Source organism: Rattus rattus, chromosome 2 (genome assembly GCF_011064425.1).
Source record: "Rattus rattus isolate New Zealand chromosome 2, Rrattus_CSIRO_v1, whole genome shotgun sequence".
Classification (NCBI taxonomy): Eukaryota; Metazoa; Chordata; class Mammalia; order Rodentia; family Muridae; genus Rattus; species Rattus rattus.
Window position 1 is genome coordinate 86,986,752 of NC_046155.1, and position 19,545 is coordinate 87,006,296.

A 19,545-nucleotide genomic window follows, 5' to 3' on the forward strand; every position below is an offset into this window, starting at 1 on the left:
TTTAAACACCCTTTAAAGGACAGGAGTCCAGAGAGCTAGGATGCACCGAACCCAGAAAGCGAAGCTCACGTGACCAGTCTCCTGCCAACATTCTGGAAAAGGGCCTCAGGGCTCCGTGCCCTCCTGGTGCTCACCTAAAACCAAGCCAAACCTAGAGGTTTGCAAATCGGACTCTGAGCAAAGCAGGTCCGTAGGTGGCTGACCTAAAGGGCCCTGAGCCCACACTGAATGAACCAATGGCCGTAGAGACAGGGCGGGCAGTCGGGCCGTCGGGCCAATGGGAGTGCGGCAGGGTTGGAAGGCGCGCCCCGGCCTCAGCGGCTGGTTCCCACCCCAGCCTTGGCCAATGTTGCAGCTGCCGGGAGCCCAGACGTGCGCTGGGGCGCTCGCGGGCTCTTTCCTTCTGCTACTACTCGTGCTGGTGGTCCGCCAGCTCCTGAGGCAGAGACGTCCAGCGGGCTTCCCCCCGGGTCCTCCGCGGCTGCCATTCATCGGCAACATCTGCTCCCTGGCCCTGTCGGCCGATCTTCCCCACGTCTACATGAGGAAGCAGAGCCGGGTATATGGCGAGGTAGGCCTCGACGCGGACCTTCCTCTGGTCAGAAGCAGCAACCAGGGACCCCATGGCCCTGTCAACACTCAAGGGAAGCCCGCTTCGAGGGCTGTGTCTCCAACCGGAAGCCGCCTCACTAATACCACACCAGAGGCGCTTTGGGTTGAGTTTCCCGCCCACAGACCAGCATGTGCTTCTGCGCTTGCGCTGTGTGGCCTGTACGCTGCCCTTATGCTGCCACTGACAAACTTCTCAGTCCTATGGGCTATGAGCTTATGGGAAAATAAAGGTGCTGTGAGTTTCTAGGACAGCTAATGGTTAGTATTGTAGTAGTTTAAACCGGTTTTTAAAAGATTTAACACCAAAAATAAAAATTGCCCTTTGACTTTCTGAACCCTAAGTTTTCCTCATCAGGATAATTAGAATGATACCCAAAAGCAAGAAGCTACCCAAATGTATTGCCTATTATATATGATTTTGGTTACTATGTGAGAAAAGTACCATTTAGCAGTGTTAGGAGTTGACCATAGGGTTTGGGTAGGTAAATGTTCTATCACTGAAACACACAGCCAGTAAAATAGAAATGTATTATGCCTACAAATTTAAAATTATCTTTAAACCAGATGATTTGAAATGGTTTCTCATTGAATAGGAAATTAAAATTTTTATACATAGATCTTTGAACTGAATTATTTACCATGAATATTTATATAGGACAAATAATGTAAGTCTATTTCATTAAGCTAAAATTAAAATGTAAGTGTATGGAAGACTGTGATTAAAGAATAGCTTGATTGGATTCAATTGATTAGAACTTGGGGTAAGTAATTTTGTTTCTCGTACACTGAGGAAACTATGCATTGTGTACAATGATGACCATTTACTGCATATCAAATAAGGCTGACTGTGCCAATAGCTTCAAATTTGTAAGGAGCAAAACTGAAAAGTATATATGCATTACAGAGTAAATATTGTATTTCGACTTGATAACCACCAAACATTGACTCTAAATTACTGTTGCATTTGATCTTTATTCTAGCTATCAAACAACCCTGAAGATTTCCCATTGTCTTAGAGATACTTCACAATTCTGACAGTTTCAAAATTAGTATAAGTTGTTAAAATACTAACCATTTTTTGTAGACTAGACTAGAAGGAGACTGTTATTTCCTGTACATCAGAAAGTTATAGGAAGCAGTTCATAGGAGTTATTTTTCTGTTATCTCCCTTTTTAATTTGAGATGTGTAGTCAAATAAGAGTAAATAAAACTGAACTCTAAAATAACTTCTACTTTTGTGCGCTCTTAGTTTAAATCTTTATAATTTTCTGAAGGAAAACAGCAGTGCCTATGATTCATACTTATTTTTAAGCAATCTTATATAGGAATGTGCAGCAGCATAAATTGCCATTTCTTTGGAGAATCATTCTTGATTGTTTTAGCTTCCGCTATGATTAGATTCTTAATGTAGATTTTGAGCAGCATTCCACAGCTAGCAAAATTGATATAAGTGTATTTGTCAGACTCTTTCAGGTAATACTCTTAAAGGCAATAAAGATAAGATAATTATTTTGCATTACAGCAAACAGAATTGACAGTTTATTCATTTGTCTTATGGAAAACTTTTATTGAGACCTTATTCAAGGCATTGAGTAGGGTTCTGTGGAGAATTTAAGAATGAAAAGAAGTATTTTTTAAAAGTATTTATAATTTAGAAGCCAGGCAGATGAAAATGTTTCAGGTTCAAACTAGTATCAAGTTAATGTTGGCTCAGCATAAAGGGAATAAAATGTATGTATTTAAAAAAAAAAACTACATAGAATAAGGTCTCTAAAGACTTGATACAGTTTGGGTAGGATGATAATCAAGGGAGGCATTCCAGATGAGAAAACAGACCAAGAGGTTGAAAATGTAACAGTCACTTGACATCAGTAACATTATGTAGATGTGTTTGTTGTTAGTACTTAGTCAATGGTGTTATAATAATATTCTTAAATGTGTTTCTGCCAAAATTCGTTAATTCAGCACAATGCATCAATTGTTTTCTTATGCCATGAACTGCCATGTGTGCTACAATTTCGTAGTAAACAAAATAGAGATCTCCCTCTCTAGGTAGCATCCATTCTATTTGGGGAAAGGCAGACAAAATAAGTATAAGAACATATATTAGAGCTGTATGGGGTACAACAGAAGCTAAACTAGAGTGATGGAAATGGGCACTACTGTAGGGATGAATTTTTAGTAAGTCAGAGCAGCCTCATTGCAATGACATCTTAAAAGGAGACAAAAGAGCAGTCCAGAACATCATCTTAGGGAAAAACACACCGTAAACAGAGCAAACACCAAGGGCATGAAGCAGCATTGTGCCATGTTGAGCATTATCTATAAAGACAAGAGTAAAATTAGGCCAGTAAGGAGGTGGTTGTGATATCTGTTATAAGGGTGAAAAGCAAGTGGCTTGAACCCCAGTATGGAGGTTTTGAAAACCAGCTCTGCATTGCTAAAACAAAATAATTGAGATAATAAACTTACGAAAAGAAAAGGTTTATTGTGGATTCTATCTTGCATGTTTTAGCCGGTTGGTTGACCTCACTGATTCTGGAACTGTTGTGAGACAGTGTATCATAGTGGGAGTGTGTGGCAAAGGAAACTGCTTACACCTTGGCAGCCAAGAAGACAAGAGCCAGCAGACAGGCGTATATACCCTGTAAAGGGCACAGCCATAGCTTGAACCTCTCATTAGGCCCTTTAAAATTTCTGCGTTTTCCCCTGTAGCACTAAGCTAAACTCTGTATCTTTAATATATAAGCGTTGTGGGGATATTTAAAGTCTGAAGTGATAAGAAATTGGTCAAATTCTTTTATAATTTCAGAGTAGAAACAGTGTGCATGCTGAGCAGCTGAATGTCTCTTGTGACCAAGCATTTCACAGCAGCAGCTTAAGAGAGGAAGGGTGCATTTGGGCTTATGGTGCAGAAGATACAGTTTAACAGGGCAATTAGTGTTTCAGTTTCTGGGCTCAGGAGTTTGCAGTGGCTCCTCACTTTATACCAGTTAGGAAGCAGAGACAACTTGGCCGGAATCAGGGCCAGGAGATGACCCTCGTGGCCATGTTCCAGGAACTCACTACCTCCAATTAACCCCACTTCCTAAAGGTTCTATTATCTCCCAAAACAGTGTTGGCAGATGAGGACAAAGTGTCCAACCACAAGTCTGCAGGGGAACATTTCACATTGAAACAGGACCCGAACATCTTGGAGGATAAATAGTGTGGTTGTTAACTGACATAGTAAAATTTTCTCTGCAAAGCTAGTTTGGGCGGAGAATTTTTTTCAAAGATCACTCAGCAACAAATGTTTGATGGATTTCTGTTTGCATCTCTGCTAAAGTTATCTCATAACAGAAATTTAAAAACTGTTCAATAGATCAAAGATTGACTACACCTATTATTGGACCCTTCCATAGATCAAAACAGTTTAAGAGTAAGTTTTCACAGTTTGATTGATGAGACTTTACTAAAAATTCTTGAGTATAATATTCAATTAGATCAAGTAAAATTTCCCCAAATTATACTCTCTTAACAAATGACTATCTCGATTTCTTGAGTAAAGATTATATAATACCTTCTGCAGTGATGAGTCCTTTTTTAAAATAATCCCAAGTAACCATAGTGTGAAGATTTTCTTTGAAATATATTCTTCTGTCCTGCCTTCATATTAACATACTTTCAGCAAAAATGTCCCGCACCATTTTTGCAAAATGGTTAATTTAGGTTTTTCCTGCATTGGTACCACTTCCTATAAATTTTACTGAATGCATTTCTGGGAAAAGACTTTTCTTTAACAACAATAGTAGTGCTTTGAGAACTGAAAGACTTCTCATTTGCTTATCTGGTAGCAATTCCCTTTGTGCTAAAACCACCTCCAGGGCCACTGAGAACTAATGCTACTGTACAAAAATCTACATTTTCCCCAAGATTCTAAATGTACATACTTCTCTGTTCCAGGGTCCACTCTTGTGCTAATAACTATGGTGCGACTTGATTGTATTTCCTCTTGATATTTGTCACTTTTTCTGACCTACTCCTGGAGAACTTTTTTCATCAGCTAAGACTTCCTGTTTTCTTATAAGGCAAAATGTACATGATTAAATCTGCCTTAGTTGTTTGTACAAAGATAAGGCTCTTCCTTATATTTTATCTGTAAGAAGCTCAATTCCTGAGAGTGATAAGCATTCTTTGGGACTTACTGATATGTAGGCTTTTCATGGGTTAGACCTTTACAGGAGCTTAGCTAAAATACAACTCAAGAGGAGTGACTTTGTAAATGAACCTGGGTTGACCACATGGTGTCTTGGCTAGTTTTGTTGTTAACTTGACCCAACCTAGAGTCACCTGGGAAAAGGGGACCTCAATTGAAGAATTGTCTCAATCAGTTTATCCCAGGGTATCAAAAGAGATTGTCTTGATTGATGATTAATATGGGAGAGCTCAGTATGCTGTGGGTAGGGCACAGTCCCTAGTGTGCTACTCACAATCATTTGAGAAGAGGGGACCTCAATTAAGAAAAAACTCCCACCAGATTGGCCCGTGGGCCAGCCTGTGGTACATTTTCTTGATTGAGGATTGATGTGAGAGGACTCAGCTCACTGTGGGCAGTGCCACCCAGGGCTGGTACTATAAGAATGCACGTAGAACAAGCCATGAAGTCCAAGCCAGAAGCAGCAGTCCTCTGTAACCTCTGTATCAGTTCCTGCCTCTGAGATCCTGCCCTGATGGCATTCCTGCTCTGATTTTCTTTAATGATGTGGTATGGGAGTGAAACATGAAATAAACTTTTTCCTCTCCAAGTTGCTTCTAGTTATGGTGTTTTATTACAGCAATGGAAACCCATCTAAGAAACCTGGAATGTCTGTGTGTCCTGTACAACAAAGCTAAGAGATAGAGCCAGAGAGTGAGCCAATAAGCATTTCCTCCATGGTTGTTTTCAGATTTCTGCCCTGACTTCCATCTTGATGGACTGTGATCTGGAAGTGTAAGCTGAAATGAACCATTTTCTCCCCTAAGTTGTTTCTGGTCATGGTGTTTATCGCAGCATAAAACATCAAACTTGAACATGGGCAAAAAACTCCAGTAAGGGATAGGATGGATTGTTCTACTTTCTTTTTCCCTTGGCTGAAAGATACCTACCTATGTGTGTCATTCCTCTAAAGTTAGGTTCCCTTAGGACCTGGGATTTAGAAAGGCAAATACAATCGACATATGCTTAAACTTCAAAGTTGTCTTGGATTTCTCAGTCCTCTCCCCTCACTTCAAGCTGGTATAATAATAGATAGATGGTGTTAGTCCTTCATTTGTCTTGGAAGTAAAATGAGATTTCTACATAATGAATATTTGGAGATGGGGTGAATCCTAATAGAGTATGTAAGTCAAATATATTTTTGTGGCAATACCAAAGTCTAAAAAGCATATTTTGTCTGTCACGTTTGAGCTATTTAATGGCAAACCTTAAAGTAGAATACAGGCCTCCTATGTCCAGTACTCCTTTCATTACACCTTATAAGATGACTCCAGGCTTGGGGTGTTATATTTAATCATGCTGTCTAAACATTGTCAAGTAACAAATCCTTATGTTTTTAGAGAAGTAACAAATATTAGAAGGGATAGGCTCACATGTGGATTCTATGGTGTTTCCTCTGTACATTTTGCTTTCAAACAAATTTGAATGTTGTTTTTCTTCCCAAAGATTTTCAGTTTAGATCTTGGAGGCATATCAACTGTGGTTCTCAATGGCTATGATGTAGTAAAGGAATGCCTTGTTCATCAAAGTGAAATCTTTGCAGATAGACCATGCCTTCCTTTGTTCATGAAGATGACAAAAATGGGAGGTATGTTTATTTTCAACTATTCAGTGAGACTATTTCAGGTCACATTTTTATTTTAAATAATCTTAGTATAGACAAATGATTGTTTGTGAAACAATGGATTTAAGGAGACATCAGACTGCATTCAATAATGTTTTACACCATTACATGCTAGTTTTATTGCCCATTCAATTCTAAGAAACATAAGTAAGTTTTCAAGAATTAGTGCTTGATATATACTGAAATAGTTTAGGGGTGTACACAAACACACACACACACACACACACACACACACACAAAATGTTTCCTTTTGATGACAATCTTGAGTACTTAGTGACTGACTGTCTAGCATGTAGGATTTTACAGAAACTAAAGCAGACTTAACCACTTATCACTATGCTGTATAAATGGGAAACTGTAGAGTTTATTCAAAGAACAGGCATTCTGTAGGGCTTACTAATGATCAGGATTTTATGACTCCACATTTGACAAGGGAGAATAGCTGAAAGTTGATAAAATCAAGAAGAAAGCAGCAATAAATTATTTCAAAGTAGAATGTTGACATCATATAGAACTGTTGTCTGAGTTTTTTTTTTACAGTAATAATGTTCTAAATTCTTTTTTGGCTCTTTTTATTAATTTTTTTATTAACTTGAGTATTTCTTATTTACATTTCGAATGTTATTCCCTTTCCCGGTTTCCGGGCAAACATCCCCCTAATCCCTCCTCCTCCCCTTCTTTATGGGTGTTCCCCTTCCCATCCTCCCCCCATTGCCGCCCTCCCCTCAACAATCACATTCACTGGGGGTTCAGTCTTAGCAGGACCAAGGGCTCCCCTGAGGTCAGAGTCCAGGGTCAGTCCATGTATAGTCTTTAGGTAGTGGCTTAGTCCCTGGAAGCTCTGGTTGCTTGGCATTGTTGTTCATATGGGGTCTTGAGCCCCTTCAAGCTCTTCAAGTTCTTTCTCTGATTCCTTCAACGGGGGTCCTGTTCTCAGTTCAGTAGTTTGCTGCTGGCATTCGCCTCTGTATTTGCTGTATTCTGGCTGTGTCTCTCAGGAGAGATCTACATCCGGCTCCTGTCGGCCTGCACTTCTTTGCTTCATCCATCTTGTCTAATTGGGTGGCTGTATATGTATGGGCCACATGTGGGGCAGGCTCTGAATGGGTGTTCCTTCTGTCTCTGTTTTAATCTTTGCCTCTCTATTCCCTGCCAAGGATATTCTTGTTCCCCTTTTAAAGAAGGAGTGAAGCATTCACATTTTGATCATCCGTCTTGAGTTTCATGTGTTCTGTGCATCTAGGGTAATTCAAGCATTTGGGCTAATAGTCACTTATCAATGAGTGCATACCATGTGTGTCTTTCTGTGATTGGGTTAGCTCACTCAGGATGATATTTTCCAGTTCCAACCATTTGCCTATGAATTTCATAAAGTCATTGTTTTTGATAGCTGAGTAATATTCCATTGTGTAGATGTACCACATTTTCTGTATCCATTCCTCTGTTGAAGGGCATCTGGGTTCTTTCCAGCTTCTGGCTATTATAAATAAGGCTGCTATGAACATAGTGGAGCATGTGTCTTTTTTATATGTTGGGGCATCTTGTGGGTATATGCCCAATAGAGGTATAGCTGGGTCCTCGGGTAGTTCAATGTCCAGTTTTCTGAGGAACCTCCAGACTGATTTCCAGAATGGTTGTACCAGTCTGCAATCCCACCAACAATGGAGGAGTGTTCCTCTTTCTCCACATCCTCGCCAGCATCTGCTGTCACCTGTGTTTTTGATCTTAGCCATTCTCACTGGTGTGAGGTGAAATCTCAGGGTTGTTTTGATTTGCATTTCCCTTATGACTAAAGATGTTGAACATTTCTTTAGGTGTTTCTCAGCCATTTGGCATTCCTCAGCTGTGAATTCTTTGTTTAGCTCTGAACCCCATTTTTAATAGGGTTATTTGTCTCCCTACGGTCTAACTTCTTGAGTTCTGTGTATATTTTGGATATAAGGCCTCTATCTGTTGTAGGATTGGTAAAGATCTTTTCCCAATCTGTTGGTTGTAGTCGTGTCCTAACCACAGTGTCCTTTGCCTTACAGAAGCTTTGCAGTTTTATGAGATCCCATTTGTCGATTCTTGATCTTAGAGCATAAGCCATTGGTGTTTTGTTCAGGAAATTTTTTCCAGTGCCCATGTGTTTGAGATGCTTCCCCACTTTTTCTTCTATTAGTTTGAGTGTATCTGGTTTGATGTGGAGGTCCTTGATCCACTTGGACTTAAGCTTTGTACAGGGTGATAAGCATGGATCGATCTGCATTCTCGTACATGTTGACCTCCAGTTGAATGTTCTAAATTCTTGAATGGATCTCCACACTTACTTTCAAAGGAAAACTTAGTGCCCTGTTTAAATAAGCTAAACAGCAGGTAATAACATCAGCATATTTTGAATTCATATCTTTTTTTTTCAAAATTTTATTTCATGTATGTGGATACACTGTAGCTGTCTTCAGACACACCAGAAGAGGGCATTGGATCCCGTTACAGATGGTCGTGAGCCACCATGTGGTTGCTGGAAATTGAACTCAGGACCTCTGGAAGAGCAATCAGCACTCTTTACCCTGAGCCATCTCTACAGCCCTTTTTTAAAATTACATGAACATTTCTACTACTTTGACAATTCAAGGCTACTCTTAACTTTGGCATAGTTACCTTGTTGGTTATCGTATGTCTTTAACAGAAGGAAATTTGTACTGCAAAAATCTTGTTTCTTTCAAACAGCAACTTCTGCTTTGGGAACATATGTCTAATCCAAAATTAAATTTTACTATAAGACATAAAACCATTTGTTTTTTTATACCTTATGTCTATGAGAAAAGTTGAGTAATAGGTTTATGAAGGCACAGTTCGTCTGTGTTTGATTACGTAAGACTGGGCAGTTTACTGTGGTAAGAGAAGTAGAATTATAGGTCTTTTCTGCCAATCTTTTCATAAGGAATAGAGACACATTTTGTCTAATGTCCTGTGGCTTTTGAGTACCACCAACTAGGACCCAATCATGTACTTAGATAATTGGGGGGTAAAATCACTGACTATCCATCTTTGAATTTTTCCTTCCTGCTTTTTATTCCGCAGCATTTTAAGTACAGCGAAATATAGATTACATAATATTTTTAATATGTTTCTTTTAGGCTTACTCAATTCCAGATATGGCAGAGGATGGATTGATCACAGAAGATTGGCTGTTAACAGTTTTCATTATTTTGGAAGTGGCCAAAAATCTTTTGAATCTAAAATCTTAGAAGAAACTTGGTCTTTAATTGATGCTATTGAAACATACAAAGGTAGACCTTTTGACCTCAAGCAACTGATAACAAATGCTGTTTCAAACATAACTAACCTTATCCTTTTTGGAGAACGATTCACTTATGAAGACACTGATTTTCAGCACATGATTGAGTTATTCAGTGAGAATGTGGAACTAGCTGCCAGCGCTCCGGTCTTCCTTTACAATGCATTTCCATGGATTGGCATCTTACCTTTCGGAAAACATCAAAGGCTATTTAGAAATGCAGATGTGGTCTATGATTTCCTCTCCAAACTTATTGAAAAAGCTGCAGTAAATAGAAAGCCTCATTTGCCTCAGCATTTTGTTGATGCCTATTTAGATGAGATGGATAAAGGTCAAAATGATCCTTTATGTACATTCTCCAAAGAGAATCTAATTTTCTCAGTGGGTGAACTCATCATTGCTGGAACTGAAACTACAACCAATGTGCTCCGCTGGGCAATTCTTTTCATGGCCCTTTATCCTAATATTCAAGGTAAGGATACTCTCGACCTCAGAGTTTCTTCTTACATATAGGGCTCGTGTACTTAGAGTGTTTGGTCATGTATACAGCAGTTTTAGGAACTCCAAACTGTGCTAATCACGAAGGGAAATATTTCATAATTAGACTTTTTCAAGTCTAATATTTTAATGCAAATTTAAGGAAGAAGGAATGAAAGAAAGGAAGAAATAAGAGAAATAAAAATCATCTGAAGGGTAGGCATGGGGTAATATTCCTCTAATCTCAGAGCTCAGGAGCCAGAGGCTGGAGAATCTCAAGCTCAAGGACTCCACAGCCTACGTAGTAATTCTAAAACCAACCTGGATATATTGAATGTCAGAATCTTAAAAAAACTTAAAAATGAATCTTAGTGTTCACATTTTATAAAGTGGCAGGTTGGGTGTGTGGAGGCTGCAGAGCTGAGATGGAGAGGCTGCTCTTTCTTATTCAGGTCTGATGCTTATTTTCCTTGCTGATAGCAACACTACTCTGCTTCTAGGCTGATCATATATTTATTCATAATCTTCTTTGACCTTACCCAAAGTGTCAGTTATTACTAAAATATAGGGGATGTATAATTAATTCATGTTAGTACCAGATGATGAAAAATTCATATCTAGATAAATCCATATTCTGTTGATTTATTATGGCTTATCATTTGTTTTACCCCAAAGAGAAATACGTTTACATATAATTTAATGAATTCTGTAATAACTTTAACACGTTTCTCTCTAACAGGACAAGTTCATAAAGAGATTGATTTAATTATGGGACACGACAGGAGGCCTTCTTGGGAAGACAAATGCAAAATGCCTTATACTGAAGCAGTTTTGCATGAAGTTTTAAGATTCTGTAATATAGTTCCACTGGGGATTTTCCATGCAACTTCTGAAGATGCAGTTGTACGTGGCTATTCCATTCCTAAAGGCACAACAGTCATTACAAATCTTTATTCTGTTCACTTTGATGAAAAGTACTGGAAAGACCCAGACATGTTCTATCCTGAGCGATTTCTGGACAGCAGTGGATATTTTACTAAAAAGGAAGCTTTGATTCCTTTTTCTCTAGGTAAGAAATCACAAGTATATAATTTTAAAGTATAACAATGATTAATTATTAATAACATCTCAATTTGAAGCAACCTGCTCTAAAGTTGACATTTCTGAGTACATAGCATTATTTTTCTTAGTGTTTTTTCTTTCTCACATAACTTGATTGCAATTTCTCTGTAATCTCCCCTGTTCCTCTCCACCTCCCCTCCCAACCAATCCAACCTCTTTGTGTCTCTCATTAGAAAACAAACAGGCTTCTATAGGATAATAATAAAATATAACAAAGTAAAATATAATAAAACCATACTATGACATCATAGTTGAGTAAACAATAGCACAGTTGGAAAGGAGCCCAGGAAAGGCACAGGAATCAGACATCATATCCATTCAGGAATCCCATAGACACCTAACTGGAAGCCATGATGTATACAGAGGACTTAGTGCAGACCCATGCAGGCCTTGTGCATGCTCAGTCTCTGTGTTCATATGAGTTTTGGTCATATTTGTTTAGAGGACATTGTTTTCTTGGTGTCCTCCATCCTTACTGCTATGTAACATAATTCTTACAAGAGAGAATGGCTTCATTAACGTGATGAGCAGCTGGTTCTATTCAAAACATATCAGTGAATTCACTAAGCTAAAGTTGTTGAGAAGTTGTGACTGGCTGGCCCCTTCCAAAACTTTTTAGCTTGTGAATTTAGAGGTTGTTGTCAAACTTCTAGAGCAAAAATTCAGGAACAAGTATGAGAAACTAAAATGCTTACAAAGGAAAGGAAAGACAAGGCAACTCCAGGTAAAGCTAGAATCTAGCTCTCTTGCCTTCTATTTTATTCTGTCATCTCCAACTAGGAAATACTACTTCTACTATGAAATAGAACGTGAATCACAGAACTTTGAAGATGGACTACATCTTTATCCAGTAGGTCAATTGAAATGGACTTTCCTTGGATCAATAAAAATAAAATGTCATACCTCAGAGACTTTCTGTAGCCTGTCATATGCTCTACTGCATTATGCAGAGAAGTCAGAGATGGAATCAAAAATTGTAATGTCCATGATCTGATAAAAGGAAATAAGGGAATATGTTTCTTCAATGAAGTGATAGTTTCTAATCCTTGAGATTTGAGAAACTCCTCTCATAATACAGTATCTTCTAACATACTTTCCTAATTTCCTGAATGTTACCCAAATATTAGGTATTAACTTTAGTAAATGGTCTTTAAACACTTGCCTTTTCTGTTCAGGGAGAAGACACTGTCTTGGAGAACAGCTGGCTCGGATGGAAATGTTCTTGTTTTTTTCATCATTGCTTCAGCAATTTCATTTGCATTTCCCACATGAACTAGTTCCAAACTTGAAACCCAGGTTGGGCATGACATTACAACCCCAGGCCTACCTCATCTGTGCAGAAAGACGCTGAAAGAGCACAAATATATTGGGAATAACCTTGTTCAATCGATAATGGTGTTTAGGCCAAAGATACAGTTTTAAAAAGCCAAATAAACACAAATACATTGCTTAAAATAGTACTAGAGCAATAACAAGCATTAGTTATTTTTTTCAAACTTCCATGAATTCTTATTGTAGAATGTATTGAACAGCACAAAGGTCCAAGTGTTATGAAGATTTTAAGAAGGGCCATGGATGCTCTAAAAGTTCTTGCTTAGTATAAGATTCTTCTCATCTTCTCCATTCTAAGGAACTTTACTCCCTAACTGATTAATTTAATGGTGAGGTGTATCCCCCCCATATACACATAATTAAAAATAATAGAAATAGTCTTTTTTAAAAGTAGGAAGAACATGGATTTAACTTTAACTTTCGGAGCTGGGGACCGAACCCAGGGCCTTGCGCTTCCTAGGCAAGCGCTCTACCACTGAGCTAAATCTTAACTTTAACTTTCATTGTCTGATAAAAATTTCCTAGTTAGTTCTGCGGTTCAAATTAGGAGTTTTTGGCATCTGATGTCTTAAGATATTTCTAGTTCCAAGGGAAAGAAAATCCTGGGCAAACATACCAACAAATGTAAATTTAGAGGTAATATGAAAGGATTAAGGTTGTAATAGTGTAGATGATTCACGCTTTAATTTAAAAAAAAAACCAAGCATTTCTTTGTGTCATTGTTTTGCTTTCCAGATGATACCAACTTTATTTGAAGGCTAGCTTATGAGAGTACATGTGCTGAGCACAGTGCCACATGAAGAGATCAAGCTTGGCTTCGGAAAACACGATGAGAGTTTCTCATGTAACCCCATAAAACTCTTCCTGGTGTTACAGAGAGCATGAGTCACACGTTCATACATTAACACAGTTCTTTATTTTCACTTCTCTAGACTTTATGAGCTACGTGAGAGTGAAGCGTTTAGGCCCGGTGACACGATATCTTCATTCCAAGGAGCAGCGTGTTACCATTCCAGGAATATTATAATTTCAGACTTGTAGTTTACTTGTACCATTAAATAGTGCAAAGTGAGGCAGGACTTGTTACAAATTCATGCGAGAAGAGGATCTGCAGATCAGAGCCTCTTAGTGTTTCAGACAACTTCCTGAATCCTAACAGATGTACTGTCATGTTGCTCTCTAGTTTTGTTTTGGTTTTTTTTTTCTTTGACATAGCAAAAACCTTACAACCTTAGGCCTTTTCTTTACTACAGTTTCTTATAAAAGCTTAAGTTAATTCTATATTCTGGGGCTTCTACTAACAGTAAGACTTCTTGGCAGTCTTACTGAAGAAGATAACTTGGTAAACTAGATTGTGGTAAAAATTAAGTAGTCTTTGTTCTCTGGAGTATGGCTACTACTGCTTTTAGTATGTGGCCAGGGACTCAATACACCCATGCAGAATGCTGTTTTGTTTACCTATGCCTTAGGAAATATATTTAATTTTTCTTACATCAGTATTCACAAACTAATAAAAGCAGAAGAACCTTAATCTCACTCACTGCCCTAATTGTGTAGTCAGAAAGACAGAGGATCAGACAGGAGAATTAATTGCCTTGTAACAAGCTTGAAAATTAAGCATATAATATACCAAAAGTAAACTTCAAAAACTTCCAGAAGCACAAATAATATGTATATATTATCCTCTAAAAATAATACAATGTGCAGACTTTTTAAAAAGAAAATAAAACCAGAAAGCAAAATTTGTCTTATATTTTGAATCTTTGTTTTAAAATAACCTTTGTAGAATATGTAAAAAAAATTTTAAACTCTGCATATGAGTACACATGGAATACATTTAAGGAAGTATTCCGGGTGAGGGTGGGAGAAAGAATACCTAAGTACCAGTTTTTTAAAGTAGAAAATAAAAATATAGTTAAAACTAAGTAATCTGTAAATAAATTACTACTTTCAGACAGGAATTGATGTTAGGCAGCAGAGAAAATAAATATTTTCCATCTTTAAGAATTAGATCGGTCTCAGAAAATTATTCCAAATCTGGCCTATCATCTGTTTCACATAGATCAGAAGCTAAAAATGATTCTTACACTTTTAAATGGATAAGAAGTAAAATTAATATTTTAAGATACATGATAATTGTATTACTTTCACATTATGTCCAAAACTTTATATTGAAATCCAAAAACACTTTTCATATGTTGTTTACAGTTGCTTCCTATGTGTTAATGGTGTAACTGTTAAAGAAGGCATATGTAGTATGTTTATCCACTGTCACTTAACACCTGTCAAGTCATAGTGACATCATAACCTGGCAGCATTTCTAGTGCTGCACATATTTACAAACAGCATTTCATTTTACTATCAAATTTAAATTTGTAATAACAAAATAACACTCGACAAGTCATACAAAATCACAAACTATGAATGACATGCTTCTGAAGCACAGTTGTGTGGATTACTCTATTAACCAAGTAGGGTGATAAAGGACTGTATTTACTAGGTAATGGCATTAGATTCCTCTGCCAGCAAAACAAGAGTGTGTTAGTGATATCCAGAGCAAGCAATCCTCATAACATTCCTGACATGAGAGCAACAGTCATACCAGAATTTCTACACACAAAGAAAGTTAAGCTGAAACAAAAGTAAGTTTATTAATCAAACTGGAAAGTCCTGTACTAATTGTGGGTTAATAATTTCATTGTACTTGACTGAACCAGTTAATGAATATGTCATTGAAAACTATGACAAGAAACGTTGGCACTGGGAGTAGTATCAAATCAATTCAAACATAAAGTGAATGGGAGAATAGGTTTTTATTATTTTAACATATATTTTTGTTATTTATTTACATCCTGATCAAAACTTCTTCTCTCTTCTTAGCCACCCCCCCTTCACCTCACCTCCTCCCCATCCACTCCACTTCCCTTTTCAGGAAAGGGAAGACCTAGGAGTCAGACAAAGGCCCTGCTCCCACTTTAGGAGTCCCACATGAAGAGCCAGCTGCACAACTGTTACATATGTACAGACAGCCGAGGTCCACCCCATGCAGGCTCTCGCATTGGTACTTCAGTCTATGAGCAGCTATGTATCCAGGTTAGTTCATTCTGAAGGTTTTCTTGTGTTCTTCACCCCTTTGGTTCCTTCAATCCTTCCTCCAGCTCTTCCACAGAATTCCCCTAACTCCACTTAATGTTTTCCTGTGTGTTCCTGTATCAGTTTCCATTAATTGCTGGATGAAGCCTCTTGACAGTTATGCTAGACTCCTCCATGTAAGTATATGAGGTATCACTAATAGTGTGTGGACTGGACTCCCTCTGATGGCCTGGGTCTCAAGCTGGGCAGTCATTGGTTGGCCCTTCCCTCAGATTCTGCTCCATCTTTACCTCCGCATGTCTTATAGGCAAGAAAAAATGTGTGTCTAAGGTTTTGTGGCCTTGGGAATTTCCATTCTCCTAAGTTTTTTGTTTTAGTGATGTGCCCCACCACCCCCATTCAGTTATCTTTCCCAGTACTCTCAACCCCATCCTGCCCTTCCCCTCACCCCTCCTGTGCCCATGCCCATCCCCTCTTATCCAGTCACCTCCATACATCCTCCTCTGATATCTAATCTATTTTCCCTTCTCTGTTAGGGTTCCACCTTGGGCCCTCCTTATCACTTAGCTTCTTTGAGTCTTTGTTTTATAGCATAGGTATTCTTTATGGCTAATATGTATTCATGAGTTTAGTACATACCATGTTTGTCTTTCTGGGTCTAGGCTACCTCACTCTGGATGATATTTTCCTAGTTCCATCCATTTGCCTGCAAACTTCATGATGTCCTTGTTTTTAATAGCTGGATAACACTCCATTGTGTAAATGTACCACATTTTCTTTATCTATTCTTCAGTTGAGGGACATCTAGGTTGTTTCCAAATATTACAAGTAAAACTACTATGAACCTAGTTTACCAAGTGTCCTTGTGGTGTGGTGGCGCTTCTTTTGGGTATATGGCGAGGAGTTATAGTACTCCTGGATCTTGGGGGAAACTGCAAAATTTATTTCCAAAGTGGATATACAAGTTTGCACTCTCACCAGCAATAGAGGAGTGTTCTACATCATCACTAGCATGAACTGTCGCTTGAGTTTTTGATCTTAGCCATTCTCATGGAATCTCAGAGTCATTTTGATTTGCATTTTCCTGATAATTAAAATTTAAACATTTCTTTATGTACTTCTCAGCCATTAGATATTCCTCTGTCAAGAATTCTGTTTAAATCTGTACCCCTTTTTTAATTGGGTTATTTGGTTTGTTAATGTCTAGTTTCTTGAGTTTTTTATATATTTTGGATGTCATCCCTCTGTCTAATGTGGAGTTAGTGAAATTCTTTTCCCATTCCATAGGCTGCCATATTGTCCTTTTGTCTGTGTCCTTTGCCTTGCAGAAGCTTTTTCGTTTCGTGGGGTCCCATTATTTATTAATTATTTATCTTAGTACCTGCACTGTTTATATTCTTTTCAGGAAGTTCTCTCCTCTGCCAATGCATTCAGACATATTTCCTGTTCTCTCTTCTATCAGATTTAGTGTATCTGGTTTTATGTTGAGGTCTTTGATCCACTTGGACTTGAGTTTTCTGCAAAATGATGGCTATGAATATATGTGCATTCTTTTGCATGCATACATTCATTTGGAACAGCAACATTTGTTGAAGATGTGCTTTGGATTTTTGTTTTTTATTTTGCATTGCATCTACTTTTGGCTTCTTTGACAAAAATAGAGTGTCCATAGGTGTGTGGATTTACTTCTGGTTCTTCAGTTTGAGTCCATTGATCAATGTGTCTGTTTTTATGCCAGTGCAATGAAGTTTTTTATTACTATTGCACTGTAGTACAGCTTGAAATTAGGGATGGTGATACTTCCAGTTCTTTTACTGTACAGAATTGTTTAGTTTCGGGTTTTTTGTTTTTTCCATATGAAGTTGAGTATTGTTATTTAAAGGTCTGTAAAGATTTGTGTTGGAATTTTGATAGGAATTGTGTTGAATCTGTACATTGCTTTTGGTAGGATTGGCCATTTTTACTGTTAATCATACTGATCCATAAGCATGGGGGATCTTTCCATCTTCCGATATGATCTTAAGTTTATTTCTTCAAAGACTTGAAGCTCTTGTCACAGAGGTGTTTTACTTCCTTGGTTAGAGTTACAAGATATTTTATATTATTTGTGGCTATTGTTTTGTTTCCCTAATTTCTTTCTCAGCCAAGTTTTTGTTTGAATATAGGAGGGCTACTGATTTTTTTTTTTTTAAAGTTTGTATCCAGTTGCTTTGCTGAAGGTATTGATCAGGTGTAGAAGTTCAATACTGGAATTTTTGGGGTCATTTATGTATGCTATCATTTTCCAGTAGCAATACTTTGACTTCTCCCTTTCCAGTTTATATCCCTTTGATCTCCTTTAGTTGTCTTATTAATCTAGTTAAAACTTCAAGATCTATATTGACTAGATATAGAGAATGGTCAGCCTTCTCTTGTCCCTGGTTTTACTGGAATTGCTTTATATTTGTCTCCATTGAATTTTATATTGACTATCAACTTACTGTATATTGCCTTTATTGTGTTTAGGTATTGGCCTTGTATCCCTGATCTCTCCAAGACTACATTTATCATGAAGGTTTTTGGATTTTGTTAAAGGCTTTTTAAGCATCTAATGAGATGTTCATGTGGGTTTTGCTGTTGTTCTTTCAGTTTGTTTTTATGGAGGATTAATAATGATGGATTTTCATGTTGAATCATCTCTGCATCTCTCGTCTGACGCCTACTTGATCATGGTAGATAATGTTTTTGATGTGTTTTTACATTAGGTTTGTGAGTATTTTATTAAGTATTTTTGCATGAATGTTCATAAGGAATATTGGACTGAAATTTTTTTAGTCTTTGTGTGGTTTAGATATCACGGTGATTATGGCCTTATGAATTTGGCAGTATTCACAGTATTCATTCTGTTTCTATTTTATGGAACAATTTAAAGAGGACTCTTCTTTGAAGGTCTGGTAGAATTTTCTTAAACTAAAACCATTGACCCTGGGTTTTATTGGTTGGAGACTTTTCATGACTGCTTCTATTTTCTTAGGGTTTATAGGTCTATTTTTTAACCAATATTTTTAAGTATCAAGAAAATCATCCATTTTGTTCAGACTTTCCAATTTTGTGAAGTACAGAAATTTTGAAGTATGGCCTAACGATTCTTTGGATTTCCTCAGTATCTGTTGCTATGTCCCCGTTTCATTTATGATTTTGTTAATTTGGATATTCTCTCTATACCTTTAATTTGTTTGGCTATGGGTTTCTCTATCTTCTTGATTTTCTCAAAGAACCACCTCCTTGTTTCATTGACTCTTTGTTTCTATTTTATTGATTTCAGTCCTGTGTATGATTATTTCCTGCCATCTACTCCTCTTGAATGTGTTTACATCTTTTTGTTCTAGAACTTTCAGGTGCACTGTTTAGTTGCAAGTATGAGATCTCACTAATTTATGAAGGCACTAGTATGAAATTTCCTCTTAAAACTGCTTTGTGTCCCTTAAGTTTGGGTTTGTTGTGCATTCTAAAAAGTTTTTAATTTCTTTATTTCTTCCTTGACCACTAGTCATTGCATAGAGAATTCAGTTTCGTGAATTTATAGACTTCCTGTTGTTTCTGAAGTCCAGCTTTAATCCATAGTGGTCTGAGAAGATACAGGGGGTTATTTTTAGTTTTCTTGTATCTGTTCAGACTTGCTTTGTGACCAGTTATATGGTCAGTTTTGGAGACGATCCTGTGAGGTGCTGAGAATGTATATTTTGTATTTGTGTGAAATACTTTATAGATGTTAGGTCCATTTGAGGC

General features: G+C 37.6%; 1 protein-coding gene across 1 annotated transcript; it reads left to right on the top strand.

Moving 5' to 3' along the window:
- Positions 1 to 346: 346 nt before the first annotated feature.
- Positions 347 to 12,807, top strand: LOC116891632 (vitamin D 25-hydroxylase). The gene is made up of 5 exons (XM_032892845.1): positions 347 to 571; positions 6,296 to 6,437; positions 9,593 to 10,225; positions 10,970 to 11,299; positions 12,528 to 12,807. Exons 1-5 carry the CDS (start codon positions 347 to 349, stop codon positions 12,701 to 12,703), a joined length of 1,506 nt encoding a protein of 501 aa, XP_032748736.1. The 3' UTR covers positions 12,704 to 12,807.
- The last annotated feature ends 6,738 nt before the right edge of the window (positions 12,808 to 19,545 follow it).